General features: G+C 42.1%; 1 protein-coding gene across 1 annotated transcript in view; it reads right to left on the bottom strand.

The window, feature by feature from the left end:
• LMNTD1 (lamin tail domain containing 1) overlaps positions 1-17,464 on the bottom strand; it is a 161,544-nt gene that overhangs the window by 47,674 nt on the left and 96,406 nt on the right. The window contains exon 2 of the mRNA XM_063323657.1: positions 2,857-2,957. Within this exon, the coding sequence (XP_063179727.1) occupies positions 2,857-2,957 (101 nt within the window). The remainder of the gene's footprint in view (positions 1-2,856; positions 2,958-17,464) is intronic.

Here is a 17,464-nt window from a genome sequence, read left to right as displayed (position 1 = left end):
ATGAGCTCTATGTGGCCGTTGAAAACATAATGGCATTTAACTCTCAGAGGCAATTAAGTTAACTTATACACTTTTTTAAGGAACATATGTGATTCAAGACAATGTGCCTGCAAACGCAGAGGCACCCCTTGCACACATACAACAACCGGCACTCTCAGGAGTTCCCTGGATCTGCACTATGAAACAGGATAGCAGAAAAAGCGCCACAGTTCATGTGATACTGACATGTATAGGACTTCTTTTTTAATTAGAAAACTCAAAGCTTAGCAGCATCTGTTGAAAACCTCAAAGGAAGAAAAATTATGTATGTATTCATCCTTGTAAATATTCCCAAGAACACTATTTTTGGTCACAGCAACACAGCTGAGGCTGACCATTTACAAGCTGGTGGCTTTTAGGCCACATTGGCAGGAAAAGAGTTTCCTTCCCAAGCAGCTGGCTTTCATCTGGGTGGATACACTTGGTCAGGCCATTTATTTTATGAACTCCACCTGCATGTATGTACCTACGCGTCTCTGTCTGTGTCGGTGGGCAGGGCTGAGTGTTTGCTGTACACTGAAGAATTTCAAAATGAACTTAATTACTTCCTGCTTCCAGCTACGGTGATACAAGTCCAGCACAATTTCTATAACTTCAGTGAAATTACTTATGGGTTTGTACAGGTGTCAGTGAGAGCACAGCTGACCCCAGGGCAAGGCTCTTCTAAGCGCCAGCTCATAGAAAACATCCAAAGAGACGGGCAACCTGATTCTAATACCTAACAAAACCCCTCCTTGTGCAATGGGTGCCATTCACAAGTATTGTGCGTTAAGCTATATTACAGATTTTAAAATATGGATATATTGTTGGAGTCTTCATACTGGATAGAATGAGAGGATATTAAAATGTCCACCCCACCCCGCCATTGCTTAGAGTACAAAGCTCAATGCCTGCAATACACGTTGTGATTAAAGGGAGCAGTGGACCCAAGTCTCCCTCCTTCAGAGGAGTCAGCTGATGACAGCAGTAGTACCGGGGACGACACAAAACAATCAAACCCACTGAAATTTGTTTCCCACGTAAATCTCTGCAGTTTCCAGTCAGAAAGGCAAAAGATGAACCTTTGTTGATTAAAAAGGCTGGGGAGCTCTTTAGTTTATCAACTAGCAAACGGCTCCAGCAGACAGAAAAGCATAAGCTACATGGCTTGCTTTATGTAATACATAAATCATATTTATAATATGTTACGTTAATTATGTAATGTTATGCTACAGTATGTTATATTATCTATTTTATTTTATGGTTTAATGTGTGCACGCATACAGATACCTATACAGACATATGTATGTGAACAAATGAATGGTCATCAAGATTCAGCAGGCCATGCACTGCTGCATGAAATCAACAAGTTATGTCAGTGTAAAACACACCATTTGTGACAGGGAGATCAGATCACTGAAGCAGGGTTATATTGGAGAATCTGCTCCTTGCTCCTCTAGACTTGCTAATCAAAAGAGATCAGAAGGGCCTGTACTTAACTGATGTATCCACGGCCCTTATTTTTTCCTTCAAGTTATCCATTCCTTCAACAGGACCTTTAATTTTGTGGGGTTTGGCACCACAGCTGGTTAGTGAACCCCCTTTCCACCACTCTAGTTTGCAGAACTCAAGCACATGCAGTTTCGAATGACAGGGAGTAGCAAGAGGACAACTGCACCAGTGAAACTCAAGCTTACTCCAGGAACCTGCAACACAGTTCAGCCACAGACTGCTAGGTGGAATCTGAGCAAACGGTTCTTGTTAAATGGACAGAGAAAGCAGAATGAAAATTGGCATGGTCATTTCAGTAATTTATCTCACAACTGTTCTTCCTCTGCCTTTTCCAGGCACGGCCCTTCCAGCAGGGGATTGTGGCTGTCTTGCTTTGCTTTAAGAGGAGGCAATTGTCTTTGACGTTGTATGTGCAGGGAACAAAATAATGTGATATGGGCCCGGGTTAGGAGGTGGGGTATGAGCTTCAGCAGTACCAGGTAATGGTTACCACCATTAGAGTCCACCTGGAGAAGTAAAGGGCCGCTTGAGTTCAGTCAGGAGTAGCTCAGAGACAGATGGGATGAGGTTGGGTTGGCAAGTCTACATAGGCGAGTCTCCATGCCTCCCAAACAAAGGATTTCTGGTCATTCAGCATGCAAGGGACTGGAAGTTGGCTTGGAAGAATACAAGGAAGAAGCTAGGAGGGCCGGCTGGGGCCTTTCTGGGCTTTACAGAACTACTTCCCCCAAAGGGAATGCATATTAACAAAAGTCCCACAAAGCGGAGCCTGTTTAACTGAGCGGGGAAGGGAAACAGAGCATGGCAAAGAGTAAGAGTGAGCGAGTACAAATAGTACTGGAATTAGAACTGTTGGGCTTAGTCACGTTGGAAGCCTGAGAAAACCGTGGATCCGATGCACGCTCTACCACGTAGGCTTATAGGTACTTCTGAAATAAACATGGGCACAAAGCCGACAGCACGTGAACATCATGCTCTGCTCTGGGAGGTTAGACAGGGTAATAACGGTGCTTTTCAGAAAGGAAGAACTGGTGGGAACTTGGGAGGCAAAACTGTGTCTTTAGTTGTGTCAGTAGCTTTTTGAACAGCACGACAAAGAAATGCTATGTCATATTCTTTCAGTGATGCCTTTACAAACCTTATATCCTTGTTCCTGAGGTAAAGGACTAATCAGTTGTGAGGGATGGTAGCACAGATCTTTCTTTGTCTACTCTAAAACTCAAAAAATCTGGGATGTGACTATTCAAATGTAGTTTTAAGAGATGTACAGCAAAACAGGAAATAGGGTAAACAGTGAATGATTTTTTTTTCAGTTAACTCTCCCACCTGTTTCCTCCTCCAGGCTCCTTGATTTCACTTTCCAGGGAGACATAATTCTCCTGAACCTCCTGCAGTGCTTCCTCCTTGGCAAGAAGATCTTGCACCTCCTAAGAAAGCAATCACATGAAATCAGAGGGAAAATGGTTTTGAAGCTTGTGATTGTCACACCAGCTAGCCTAACATGGACTTCAGATCTGAAAAAACAAAAACTTCATATTTTCATATTTTGATCATTGTGCCAAAGGAACTTCAAATGCTTTATAAGTTTGCCTACCTATAATATTGATTTTATGAGCCAAACAGGATGGTGTCCCAGTGAACTGCAGTCTTTCAAAAGTGGTCCTGCAATCATTAAATCTTAAAATTCAGACATTTTCCATTAGTTTCTCAGGTAAGTGTGTGTGTCTGTTTGTCATTTAACTAATGGCAAGATCATTTATAATCAACAGTCACTGTAGTTAAACACAGTGCAAGGAAGATGAATAGAGACAATGTTTTGGATCTAACTTGATTGTACTGGGTTGGAAGTTCTCTTGCATGTACATACACATAGAAAAGAAGTTCCTAAAATAACCATAAAGTGGCGTGCACTTTAAAGGCAAAACAGAAAAACAGCAACCCCAAATCCTACCAACACAAACTGCCCTCTTGACTCTCAGACAGGAAAAGCGGGCATCTCTGCACACACACAACCGTTCCATCGCTCTGCCAGAAGATGCTCCCCACAGGACAGTGTGAGTCAGGGACAGCCATCTCAAATGCACACCCAAACATGCACCGTGTGTTGCGCTGAACGACTGGACAAAACGTGCGACAGAAATGTACAGACATCTCACAACAAGTTATGCACTGACCACTTCTGAAGAAGGTTAATACCGCTGCTCTTGGTGAGTAACAAAGTAAATCCAGGCACATGCAATTGAATTGGGAAAAGGAGTTCCTTGGGCTCCTGGGAAAGTACTGCTCTGCATTACTAAGCAGGGAGAGCAGCACGAGGCAGTCTCTGCGCAGCACATAGAATCATAGAATCATTTCGGTTGGAAAAGACCCTTAAGAGCATCGAGTCCAATCATAAGCACGCAACCCTCCTGACACACTGCAAGCTGGGAAGCCATCTACCTCTCCTCAGGCAGGGCCAATAAATCTCAGGGTCAACTGGGACAGTGGGCAATGGGTGTCAATCTGAAAATACACCATGGAGCTTTGCCATGGACAGGACTCTGGAAGCCACAACAACCATTATCCCAGAGTATCATTTGACATGCAGGAACAATTTGCTTAGTAACTGTTTTGACATTCTTTAGTCTCTGTACAGAAGACAATATTCTCATAATCTGCAAGCAAATTGAGCTACTTCTTAGCTCAAGTAGGACAGGTCAGTGCCCTGTTGCTGAGCACCACACTTCCAGTGTCATCATTTTTCTTTTACCGGGAGAAAAACTTCCAGAATTTTATCACAGTGGCATCCCGAATGATTTTTGCAATCAGTAACATAAAATATGGTTTCAAGGATTAAGAGACTCCATATTAATTATGTACACACAGTACATGGCAGTTGAAACATTTCTGGAAAACAAATCTTAAATCAGACTTGTTTGTATAGCCCCTTGAGATCTTGTCCTTCTCCAGAATAAATTAGTAGGTCTACTGACATCTATGTGGTTTCGTCGCTGCCAAATCAGTGCATGTGAGAAGTGAACTAGTGACTGCTACACTACACTAAATCTGGGAGCACAAGCTTTGCAATATAAATATTTTGAAAACAGAACAACCATCTCAATGCTAAATTAATATAACTTTCGTCAGGGATGAGGCACTAATAAGAGGAATTTTGCAACATAAAATCCAATAGTGCCACAATACGCTTACAAACAGAACTAGTCTGGGTTAAAAGACATATTCCAAATGCTAAACAAATACTTCTTCAGATATAAACAGGTTCAAGAAATAAATGTAGGGAGTCACGATTTCCACTTCAAGGAACGATGATCTAGCTAGCTAATGTAAAGCAAGCGTTGCCTTTGCTCTGGTTGGCATAACGCCATTTATGACCTCATGTAAAAAAAAAAAACCTAGACTATTGTTCATATGTCTCTGAGTCACAGAGATAAACCAAACGAAGTTAACTAGGGTAGCCTTTAGAAGAGCCAACCCTGAGCATGTCTCCTGCTTTTCCTTCCCCAGAGGTTTTCCTGGTGCTCCTTCTGCAAAATAATGACAGCATGTCTGCAAAGGCCCGGCCAAAACACTGCTGCTGCTGCTGGGCTAACCTCCTTTCCCCGCAGGAGGAGCGGTTCAGGGCCAGAGCTGGCTCACCGCGCGCGTTCAGACAGGCAAGCCCTGTTGACAGCTGTCTCTGCTGCGGGGACCTGGAGGAGTTTCCAGACAGCCCGCTCCACTGCCTGCCAGACTTCTCCTTGCACGTGCTTACTCATTTGCTTGACCAGTGAGAGACATTTCCGTTTGAGTTTAAAAGTGCCGTACGGAGGAAGTGAAGGAATTTGTTTAGAAGAGTGAGCTCTACTCCATCTGTGTGGCTGCTGCACATTTTGTGGGAGCGATGGCAGAGCTGAAAACACGGATGCCCACCAGCTTCTGCCACCAAGCCTTGAGTGGTCAGAGAAAACTCCCAGTTTCACGGAAACTGCTGTCCCTGTTACCTGCCTGCAGCTGAATGCTAGAACAGAGAGATGATACCAGACTGGTACTGCTCGGTGACTTCCAGTTCAGCCCACACCTCCACCACTGCCTAGCCAAAGGGTGGGCAAAGCCGCAGGCTCCCCGGCCAACACCACTCGCACACAGCTGTCAGAAAGCTGATGAAGACACCAAGCCAACTGCTCCTACACAGAGGGGAAAGCGACCTTTGGCTGTTGCATCATGCCAGTGCCACCACCCTGAAAGGACTGTTCTCGGGCTCCGGGGCAGGTGTGCTGCTGATGGCAGGGGTGGGGAGTGAGGAAATCCTTAAGCCCAGCTATCTTTCCCTTCCTCCTCCAGACCTGGACTGGGGACTCCACAGCAACATTCGTGGGTCAGAATAGTTTCCCCATTAATAAAAGGCACCCTCGAAATCAAACTCAAAGGTTTTAATTTCTTCATTCTACACTGCAAACTAACAAAGGGGACAAAAATAATTAACCCTGCCTCCTAAATGTTAATTACAAAGGCATATGCTTGATATTAAAAAGTTCATTTCTAGTGAACTTTAATTAACCTCAGAGCCTAGTCTTTTTTTTACTTTAAGACGTATTACTAGACAATAGAAAAATTTCTGATATTTAGATCTGAAACACAAACGTAATCTAAGGACAGATGAGTTGCACGGTAAAGGAGTCATCTGTTTGATACAAAAATATTTTCCTTGAATACACAGTTATCTCACTTTTATTTAGTATTTTGAGTTATTATTATTTACTAATTTTGCTAATACTTTATTATATATAGGACAGCTCTTACTGTCCTATAGTCATGTCATACATGATAAGACTATCATATATATATTTAAATCCTATGTATATGTCTTCACCTAGGGGGCAGCTTAGGTTAATCGAATGCTGATTGAGTGTTCAGTTTGGCTGAACACTCCAGACAGGTCTACATTCATCACTTCCAGGGTGAAAATTCATCTTGCTCTCACTAGTTGCTTCCTAATCAGCTGACTGCTCAATTCACTTGATCGCTCCCACTGACCATCCTATGGCTGGCTGCTTCCTTTGCCTCCCAATCACACTAATTGACCTCTTGATCAAAAATATTCCAGGTTTCAGTGCTCTGATCACAGCTAATTGTACCCTAACGGATAATTTTGGCTGAGCACTTAATGTGTATTTCCAACATAGGCAGTGAGAAAAGGGTCTTAGGAGGCATTGTAATTAGAGTATTAGTGGAAGTAATCTGTATGAAGGCACCGTATGCGGTCACATGATCACACACTAGCTAGCTAGACAGGCACAGCAATTAACTTATGGGTCTGTCCAAGAGTTTGGGCGGGGTGTGCAATTCAGTCCATGTAAATAATCACAGTAGCTCAAACAGCACCTTATCAACCCAGTTTTGTGCTGTCTGCTGCCAGCCTTGTATCCCTCCATGGGAAACTGTCGACATCTTGAGTTATCTCTTGCAGTTCCCCAAATTAGGTTCTGTTAGAACTCCACCACGTTCCCCATGGCTGGTGGAGAGAAGTTAACTCCAGCACCTCAGCTGACCACTGCTGCGTGACATTCACACAGGGACACGTGCTCTTCAGAAGTGCCATCCAAACTGAGAGTTATTAGGAGCCAGAGAGATCTGGATTAGGCTATAATTTAAAAGTAGTGTGTCAAGTAGTCGCTCAGCTGCCATTAAATATTAAAATAATACTCTGTGTACAATTTGCACAACCAGCAGGGAGCAATTTGAATGGTGCTCGGAAACTTATCTTTGTCAAGAAAAGTATGTGTTGTCAGAAGACAGGAATTAATTTGGAAAAGTGCATTGTAGTCAACACTTTGTTTCTATTATGTGCTGCTAGAGTAAATTAAGCAGCATACAAATTTTACCCGAGATTATGTTAGAGGCTTGCTTGCTACCAATAAATTAGTTTCTTAAGACTAGCCATCTCTGAAAAATCAAGGAAATTCAGCATGCAAAACCAGCAAGCAGTTTGCTTGCTGAAAAATTATATTTAGAGATTTATGTAGGTTTTGTTATAGATCTATTTTTGAAGGCATACAGTTTTGCATACACGATCTTATTCCAGGTGACTCTCCAGAACTCTGAAGCACATCAGACAGTAAGTTTAGGAAGCACGGAAACTCAAAATCTGAGAAGCGTTATTTCTGCGGAGCTTTCCCAAGAGATTGCTTTGTACTATTCTGCACCTAGTGTAAGCCCAGAGGCTCCACCTGCACACAGAAAGATGGAGCTACCTGAACCCCTCCCTGCAATGCAATGCCTTCCCTGGGGCAGGCAGCCACGCAGCCAGCCCTGCGCAAGAAGAGCCAACACCTCTCTGCAAATTCAGGGGACACGCAATAGGGGGCTGAAAAGGGTCTGTGCTGCTGTGCGTGTTCCTGCAGACGCAAAGGTTTGGGCCCTCGGATTTGCTAGATAAGACTGGTACAAACTTCAACTTGTCTGTGGGGTCCCTTCAGCAGCTATAAACAGGGCTCTGTGCCCCCTGACAAATGGGACTTCAAATCCTCAGCAAGGATCCTTTGTTTCTATAGCTCTTTCATGAAATGCAATGGTAATTCTGCAGGGGCTTGTTGATTTTTACATTAGGGCAGAGGCAGAGCTTGATGGGGCTGCCAGTTTGAAGGGAGATGCAATACTGTACCAGCATGTATCATTCTGCGTGTGCCCTTTTGGGAGACATTTGCAAGGAAAAGCAGCATCTGATATCTTCATTCTGATTCAGCTATTAAACTTTACAGCAATGAGATTTCAGTGACATTCGCTAATATCCCACAATCAACACTTAGATACAAAACTGAGATTTGCTTCAGGCTGATTTTTAACAAAGAATACTATTTTGGTTCAGAATATTTCTTGTTTTCTTAGTTTTCATAGAATCATTAAATTAATATCAGTAATAATAATAACGATAATATATTGAAAATATGTCTTCACTACGCAGTTTGAAGGGACAGCAGAGGGCATATGTGGTCTTAGTACCAAGAAACACCTATTTGATAGAGCAAATTTTCAGAAGTATAAACTATAGCATCTTCTGTGACATGAAGCATTGGGAGAGAAGAGCTATTCTTGTCTGCTTAGTTATAACTTCGCAACAACGGTGGAGCTGGTACCATTAGAAACTGAACGGACAAACCAGCTTTATAAAACCGTATGTCAACAGGACATCAAAAGCAATATATTAATTTGAAGCCTCATCATTATGAGACAATTTAAAACCCAGCTAACATCCCTCAGTGACACCTCGTCTCATCCAACACAAGGTCCTGTGCTCAGGCAGGGGCTTCACTCCAGGACGCAGGGTACCCAGCTGAAGGAGGTGCATGAGAGCCCCGATACCCACTGGTGATCAGCCCCGTTGAAAGCTGATGAAGCCTTGGGCTTCTGGAGCAGAATTTAGGTCAAGAAACGCATGTGTTTAAAGCTTGTCCCTGTTGCTGATATCTTCAGAGAGAGGTTGTACCATCCTGACCTTTCAGATGTGCCTCGTCCCATTTCCAGACTTCATTTAGACCTGTGAAATGCTTTAGACTCAGGTGCTTTGCTAATCTGAGGATTTAAGCACACAGGAAAGGGACCAGCCAAGCTTGTGTGGGGAAAAGCATTTGGGGCTGAAATAATATCTCAACAACTTTTTTTTTTTCCCCTTTCTTTCTAATTCTGATCCATTTTCTCATCGGCAAAATGCAGTAGGAGTATCTTCAGTATCCAGAGCACAAGTGGACGTAGCAGCAGCTTTGAGAGTGTGTTTATCATGCAGCCTCTGTATTTATCCAGCTCTCTGGGTGGATGTGCAGGTCCTGTTGAGCACAGTGTTGCTATGGCTACTCCCGTAGCACTACCTGAGCCCGCTCTATGCAAAAAACAGCCCAGGAGATGTCTGTGCGAAGCAGTCAGCGCAATTAATGCAAGGCAGACCCGCTCTGAATCATTACCGAACAGCAACTGCAAACACTCTTTGGGAAGATTGTGATTTGGGACCTGCAGTCCTCTAAGATCCTCTTGGGAGAAAAAAGCTGCAATATTTGGTCCACTTTTCTTCCAGTACCAATTTCAGGTGGTACAAAGAGTCAGCTCTGAGTTGAATGCAGCATGTCATGCCGGGGGAGATCAGGAGGATCACTGACAACGCTGCTCAGGTGCACACCTGGTTGCATGTGCATTTTCTACTACCCACACTCTTTTTTTAACTTCTTGTTTTAGAGTTGGCTTACTATCACCATGCACTGCCTGACCCGTTTTGCTTTCAGTTGTCCACGGGCATTCAAGAATGAAAACAATAGTTTTAGATTTGAAAATTGAAGCTTAAAGTCAGACCGAAGACATTATTTTCAGGTTGTGAAAACGCTATTTTCAGTACTCAGCTTGGCAGGACCACTGTGGTCACGTGCGCATATCTGAGCAGAAGCAAGAGTGAAACTCCAAGATATTTTGGGTTTCCGTTTTTAAGTATTCCAGAGCAGAAAGGTAATACTTCAAACTCAGAGGGGGAAGAGGGGCTTTTCATCACAACAGCAAAATGTACTATTTAAGTCCTAACTTTAAAACCTCTTCTGTGGACCATTTCTGCCTCCCTCAAGCAGACTCCCTCACTTCAGCACCAATTCCCACAAGCAAGGAGTAAAAATTGGCTGGGCGTCTTGAGTGATGCTTGCATCATGATCCAAACCATCTTTTATGTACCGTTTTGTCACAGGGGCAGAAGTTTATGTTGCTCCATAGTTTTGAGTGTATTATGGCCTTGGAGAGGCAAGAATGACCTCAGGACCCGAGGCTTGCAGGCTGACTAAGAGCTGGGCCTGAAAACATGACAGCCGATATCGTTCAAGTTTCCTGTTGCAACATCAGCACAAATTGCTCTATGGTTAAGCACATGCTTCAGGAAGGACAGAAAAGTTACTTTTCAGAATAAAAAACCAAATTTTAAAAATATTATTAAAAGATGATATGCAGATAAAGCCATTACATAAAACAGTCATTGAAATATATATACACACAAATAAATAAATGGGAAAGCTATAGACTGCGCCATGACTCTCTGTTCCTGTTACTCAAGCCAGTCAAGAAATGACTAAAGTGCAGAGAAAAAAAAAATGTTTTGTTGGTTTTTCTTTGAAAACGACTAAGCGAAAAAAATACCAAGTGAAAAGAAGTCCTGACCAAAGCTGTTGACTGGAAATCCCAACCTAGCATTCACAAACAAACATTTACAAAGACAACTTTCTCCCGAGATCAGTGGGAACTTCTCCGGTCTCCTGTAGATGGACACACATGACAAGAACTCATACACTTTTCACAACAGGAAGAGATGCCTGACATTATCAAAGTACATCCCTACCTCCCTTCCCTGCCCAATTCCCACAACAGTTTCCTTGGATGTGTAATCATTTAAATGGACTGCCCTCTCCTAAAATGTATTCTTCTATCTGATGTTGCTGTTTATATTTTATTAGTTACTTCTCTGATGAAATAAAAGTTCACATTATATTGTTGTAGAGAGCTATTACAGTGTTAATGTCTTTGCGCTGTGTTTGGTTACACTGCGGCAAGCATGTCTTAAAAGATGAAAAACTTTTAGTGCATTATTGCTCTGAAGATAACCATTATTGTTATTTGTGTTACATTTATTCCTGGAAGTCCTGCTGAGATTGTACTAGGCGGTTTTGAAATCTACAATATAAGACTAGTGACAGACATTTTTCCCATCCTAACACATGAAGCAAACAAAGGCTGAGAGACAACTGAGGCACAGGAACTAACGCAGCTTCTCCGAGAGTGGTACCTGTAGGAATAAAAAAACAAGTCCTGACTCATGTACAGTCCTCATTCACTAAACTGTGAATCATCTCTGCTTCTGCTCTGTACCTTGAATTACTTTTGATAACTTTTACTGAGAAAACATTTATCAGTCCTTTTAGGTTAAATCAAATAGAATGCAGGGGACGGATCTGTACCATTGGAACATCATGCTTATTTAGTGATCAGAGGTTGCAAAAATTTTCAAAGAGGCTTCAGGTCAGTCACTGGAGGGGAGATGGAGAGACAGTGTGCACGAAATAAATCTGCATGAGGAAAGTCTTGTGGGCATTTGCAAGTCTGTGCGTTTCAATGCTACCTGGTTCATTCCCCTTTCCAGGCGCAAATCATGTTCTCAGTGTAACCCAAAATGAGGTAGGCAAATTTTAATGTTCCCAGGCTCACCAACAGACTTGATGACGATTTGAAGGAAGCCACTCTGGTAATATTAACAATGCAATATCCACCAAAGCAAGAATCCAATTTCAGGAGGGATTTAGGTTCAGAGGAACCTAAACTCTACTGAAGGCCAATGGGATACAGGTTCCTGATTCACAGGAACATAAGTTCCTGGGGAACTCTCATGTCCTTGTGTCCATGTATCTGTAAAAGGACAGCAATGGCTATGCACATTGCTGTAAAGCACCTAACAATATATGAAACTATTATCAAAAAGCAAGCTTGACACAGAAAATCAGAGGCAGTTTTTGAACAGCTGTTTCTCTGTCTCTAGTGAGTGCTTGCGCACATCTGCAAGGACATGCGTGTTTCAGCAACCATCTCGGTGCGTTTTTATGGGTGGCAAAGTGTACTTTCAACTGGCCTCTTACTGAACAGTAAAAATTGTCATTTACAAGGCATTTTTGCTTGGCTTAAGGATGTATTCTTTACTCAGTGCATGTATAAGTATTATTATTAACCCTGTGGAAACTGCTCAGCTGAACGGAAAGGTAGGTTAGGTGGAGAAGGTGACAGAACAGGAAAATACTTTTCCTCAAAGATTAATCAGACTTTAAATTTGGTGATGAAAGTAAAAGGAGCATGTGGAAAAGATCGGAATAAGTACATTCTTTATCTTCAAAGAGCCTCCAAAAAGTAATAAGTGAAGTTCCTGCTCTCCTGGAATGGGAACAAGCTCAAATGTGCATTACAGAAAGAACAGGACTTCCAGAAGATTTCATGGGTGGCCCAACACCTCTTTCACTGAGCACTGACCTGAGTGAGACCAGATGGTGTCCCACGCAGTACACCATAAAATCCCACAACGGGCTCTTGTGCCGAGGAGCAGCTGCCACGGAAAGGGAGGTGAGGGTCAGTGCAGAAGATTTCCAGCCTAGAAGACCAGGCTGCAAAAACTTGCTGCTCCTCAACTCTTTGCCTTCATGGAAGTGTCTCCTTGCACCAGCTGCATGGGCCTTCCCTGCTTTTTGGAGCCAGAAAAGATAGGACAGGTATGCTGTAAAGAGCTAGTGTCCTCCTCTGCTTTGTCAGGGTCTGTTTCTCCCCATACTCCATGGCGAAAATAACTCCTGTTATAGCAATCTCTTTTGGCGTAATTCATAGTACAGACCCCAGACACTTGAACAGCCAGAACCTTCAGGCACGCGCTTTCTTTGGTAGATGGTCATAACCAAAAACACACGAGAAGACACAATTTCTTACATGCTGAAAGAGTTTGTTATTAGTCCTCTCCAGTAACAGGCGTAAGAAGTGCCTCTCAAGCTTTGTTCCTTCTCCAGTGTACCAGCACCTGTCTCCCTTCTCTGAAAGCACTGTTAATCTGACTAACCCATACACTACAATGATGCAGATCAAAATTGAGCATACATTTCCAAACGCTGATCATTTAACATCCAGTAAAAAAAGTGATCAGAAGTATTTGTTAAAATTACTTGTACATTTTATAAAATATCTGTATCAATTAGTTGCTAATAAGTAGCTCAAAGCTGACTCAGAACTGAATTAATAATTTAACACTAATAACTTATTCAATGAATTTAGCCTCTTTGCCTTTTTCTGGAATGACTTCTCAAAAGTTATCCTCATTTTGTGTCCAGGCAAGGATCTTCAAATCTGTCTTTGAAATTACATAAAATCTTTCCCACTCTTGAAATGTTATTCCTTCACAAGACGGATCTTATACAATTTATTACAAGTATTTCATACTAAAAATTCAAGAACTGTTGAGAATTATGATGAGTGAAATGTATATTTTTTTTCTGTTCCCTCGTTGACAGTCATTCTCCTCATTTTAAAGAATGTTTAAAAAAAAAACAACCTCTCAAACTCTGATTTTTCAGGGACAGACAGCCGGGAGGGCAGAGGGAGCAGGTAATTGGCTACTGCAATTTGGGAATGTATCACAGATATTCCTCCCTGACGCAAAGGACTGGCTGAGACAGCATCGCATTGGAAAAAAACAGGCTACTGTGAGATTACTGCATTTGCAAAAAGATACAGACAGCATTTTAGATACCACATTTTTTTCCCCTTTCTCACTGCAGGAAAATAATGGCGCAATCAAAAATACGCTGAAATCACTGAAAGCCTTTGAGTCTTTCAATTGACTTCAGAGGGCTATTTATGTCATCTGAGATGCCAATACATAGAATTGCTTTGGTCAACACTGACGTTTTAAGGACAGATACTATATAAATATTGAGTGCTATATGTGTACCCAGCGTCACATCAAAGAATTAAAAATGTTTTTCTTTCTTTAGCCAGTCCTTAGTAGTGAACAAGTAGAGCCCGAACGAGTTGAAAAAACAGAGGGAGAGAGGGAAAGTACCCAGAACGGTGACCTTTACGTAATGCACCCAAAGGACATCATGACAGAAGATCCACCGGCTTTCAGATGAGGAATCTGTGACCCATGTGGCTTCAGTCCAGGCTGAAGCCTCTCTGTTAGCAAATAAAGCCATAGGCTACAGACACAGCACTTGCTTCCAAATGAAAAGAAAATAAAACTAAATAGCAGCCATCGTTCCTTGTTCTTAAATGCCTGTCTTGTATTAATTTCTTCCTACTGAAAATTGCTGATCAGCATAATATTTTCTCTGGTTTGCTAGAGACTTAGATTTTGTATAACACTGCTAGCTTGGGAAGATACTGTGCTTTGATGCTCTCTTTGTTAATTATTTTAATGCAACTTGAATTAAAATTTTGCTCATTAAATATTTCTAGACATGAGCTTGAGGCATGGCATTTGGAGGTGGTTTTCTCTGAAGTTCAGGAGACATTGCATCCAAGGTTTTAATGCTACTAGCTAGGATATAGGACCGAAGATCAACTGCTAGTGCTGCCATTGAACGGCAGTGCCTTCGGAAAATAATTTTATCTTTCTGTACCTCTGTTTCTCTGTTTGAAACAAAAATTAATGATAATAGTAAAACTAATGATAATAGTACCTTCATTTGGTAATGCAATTTGTGTAACTTGATTTTGGAACCTGGAAATTGTTAACTGTTGTTTTCAGATCCACTGTGAGAGTGCTCCTATCTAGCATTTTGGGTTTGATCCGTTTTAACTTGTTTCATTTTGAAATTTACTTACAATAAATATTCAGCTCTTCAGATAGCTAGGGTGCCAGCCAACACAGTCAGATCTACCGACGCATGAAGCAAACAGTATAAACGTCACACTATATAGGTAACTTGTATTACTTCACAAATAAGTAAATAATTCACAAGCAATAACACAAAGAAAAATGATGTTATCTGCTTTGTCTGTATGTATTTCAGCTGCCCGAGTACCAAGAAATCAGAGAAAAATAAAATAATTGTTCAAAAATCTAGTAGGCTGGCACTTACCACTCTAGCTGCTTAGTAGAGCAGGAAAGAATTCCCTAAAGCCTTGCAGGGAGCTGGAGTTACCAGTTAGCTGCATTGCAGCTCTAGGTCTCAAGCACTGCACAGTCCCTGAATGCCGGCACAGCCAACACAGGTCAGGGAGGAGGCTGGACTCGGAGCCAGTCAACTTTACCTGGGAATGCGGGGAGAAATAAATCACCTTTTCGGAGCTGCAGCAACTTCCTTCCATTCACCCTCCTACCTGAAGCGAAAAGGCAGCAGAGCAGCACTTAAAAGGATGTGAGCGGGTCTTGCCTGCCGTTTGGCCTTCTCCAAACAGCACTGCTTTCCCCTGAAGGCCCTGTCAAGCCCAGAACCACTCAGAAAACATGATCAGGTTATGCTGTGGAATGACTTATGTTTATATACGTACGGTGGGTGGGTGTATTCATATAAAAATCTGTTTCATGTCCATTAATCAAACATGCCCGTGATGGAACATAAAATGTACCATTGATTGCAGCACCACTGAAATGAAACTTTTCAGCTCTTTAAAATTAAGTCCCACTGCAGCAAAGTGGCTGGCTAATTCTTTCTATGTCATTAAGCAGGGGTTTTGTCAGCGTGTAAAGACCTGAATTCCCCAGTAATCATAGACTGATTTCAGTGCAAGTTAGCCACCAGAATCTCTCTGCTGTATCAGAGAACCTGAAGGTGTTTACAATCTAAATAGACAGCAAACCAAGAAAGGGAGGAGACCTAAGGCTTTATTATATTTTAATTCACTACTAAAGGCCTTGAACAACTCCCTGGAAGGGGAAGTGGAGCTTGGGTTTATAAGTTCCTGGCTGGAACACCGTGCAGTACCTGCAAGGCAGAAAAGGAGGAATTCTTAATAGGTTAAGAAGCGCAAAGTGGCTCAGGGATGAGGAAAGACTGTGCCTCTGCTTTTCCTTTTAGTACAGAGGAAAGCAGAGAGAGGCAGTAGATCAGCGGTGATGGTAGCCTCGCAGCGGAATACAGACCGCCCCATGCCCGATGGTCACACCGTGGCTGGGGCAGCCATCTCTTTGACTAACGCTACAGACACGTCGGGTCTCTGATCTCTGCGGGTGTGCTGAAGTGACCAAAAAAAAAAAGAGTTCTTGCCCAAATGTTGCTCTTTTGTGCAATGCCTGAGTCTCTTCCAAAGTGACTTTTGAAATGACTGAATGGGGACAGAACGAAAAGCAACAGGCAGGAGCCGGTCTTTGCAGAGGGGTTTGGTTAAAGGACAATCCTGAGGGCAGCAGTCGTGGAAATGCTGCCACGGTGAAGAGTGGTTGGACCTTTTACAAGACAGTGGGGGGAAAAAGACAAAGCAATTGTCTTTTTATATCTCAGTGCATGAAGGGTTAAAAAAATTTAAAAAAAAAAAAAAAGAAGAGATGAACTTTTTGGAAACTCTACTGGTTTGGATTCTGTTCAAGGCTTGAATCAACCCATCCCCAACTTGAAAAAACAGGACAATAGTGTCCACTTGGCTCAGCTGCAGACTGCATGGATTTTTATTACCAGTGGCTGGAGTTCAAGATGAGTGAATTGTAAATAAGAAATGAAACACAATAAAATAGTCTCCAGAGATTTACCTAGAAAACATCTGGAGTTTTGGCTCTAACATACAGAAATCTATACCAATGGGAACACGACATATTACTGTGAAGTGTAGTAAGAAATAGCACAGATAAATGAGAAGTTAAGGCCTCCTATATATCACAATAAGATATTTCAGCTCCTTTTGGTTGTGCAAGTTTCTAATACTCTGAAGTCCTGCCAAATATTTCATTGTTACCTTATTAGATGTTCTTGGTTTACTACCTTTTGCTTTGTAAAGCACTGATTTAGTGTCACTTAATTTAATTTTTAAAAACATAACCAGATGTCCTGTTCATTTAGCATATGAGAAAACACTATCGGAAACATGTGTTTTTATGCATTCCAACACAGATACTAAGATTTCTTCCTCTTGCTAAAACAATCTCGCTTCTGAAATAAGTTCCCCTTTTATCTTTGACATCAAATGCCACACTGGCACGCAACACTATTTTGATCTTTATAAGTCTCTCTTAATGCTTGTATTTAGCCAAAAGATCCTTAATTTGGGGGTCTGTCTCCTGGATTCCCACTGAGTTTTTCATTTCTTTTACAATACTGACATCATTGTTTGCATGCTGGACTGACCTCGCCCACTCCCGTTTCATGGGAGATGTTGGCGGGGGTGGGGAAGCACTTGAAGCAAGGGGCCCTCCCAGAGCTGGAGGTAACCAAGCGTAATGGTATGCTCCACAACCTTACCAGCATTGTTTAGGTAA

Source organism: Chroicocephalus ridibundus, chromosome 1 (genome assembly GCF_963924245.1).
Source record: "Chroicocephalus ridibundus chromosome 1, bChrRid1.1, whole genome shotgun sequence".
Lineage (NCBI taxonomy): Eukaryota > Metazoa > Chordata > Aves > Charadriiformes > Laridae > Chroicocephalus > Chroicocephalus ridibundus.
Note: the sequence above shows the minus strand (reverse complement) of the source record. Positions and strands in the feature narration are given on the sequence as shown.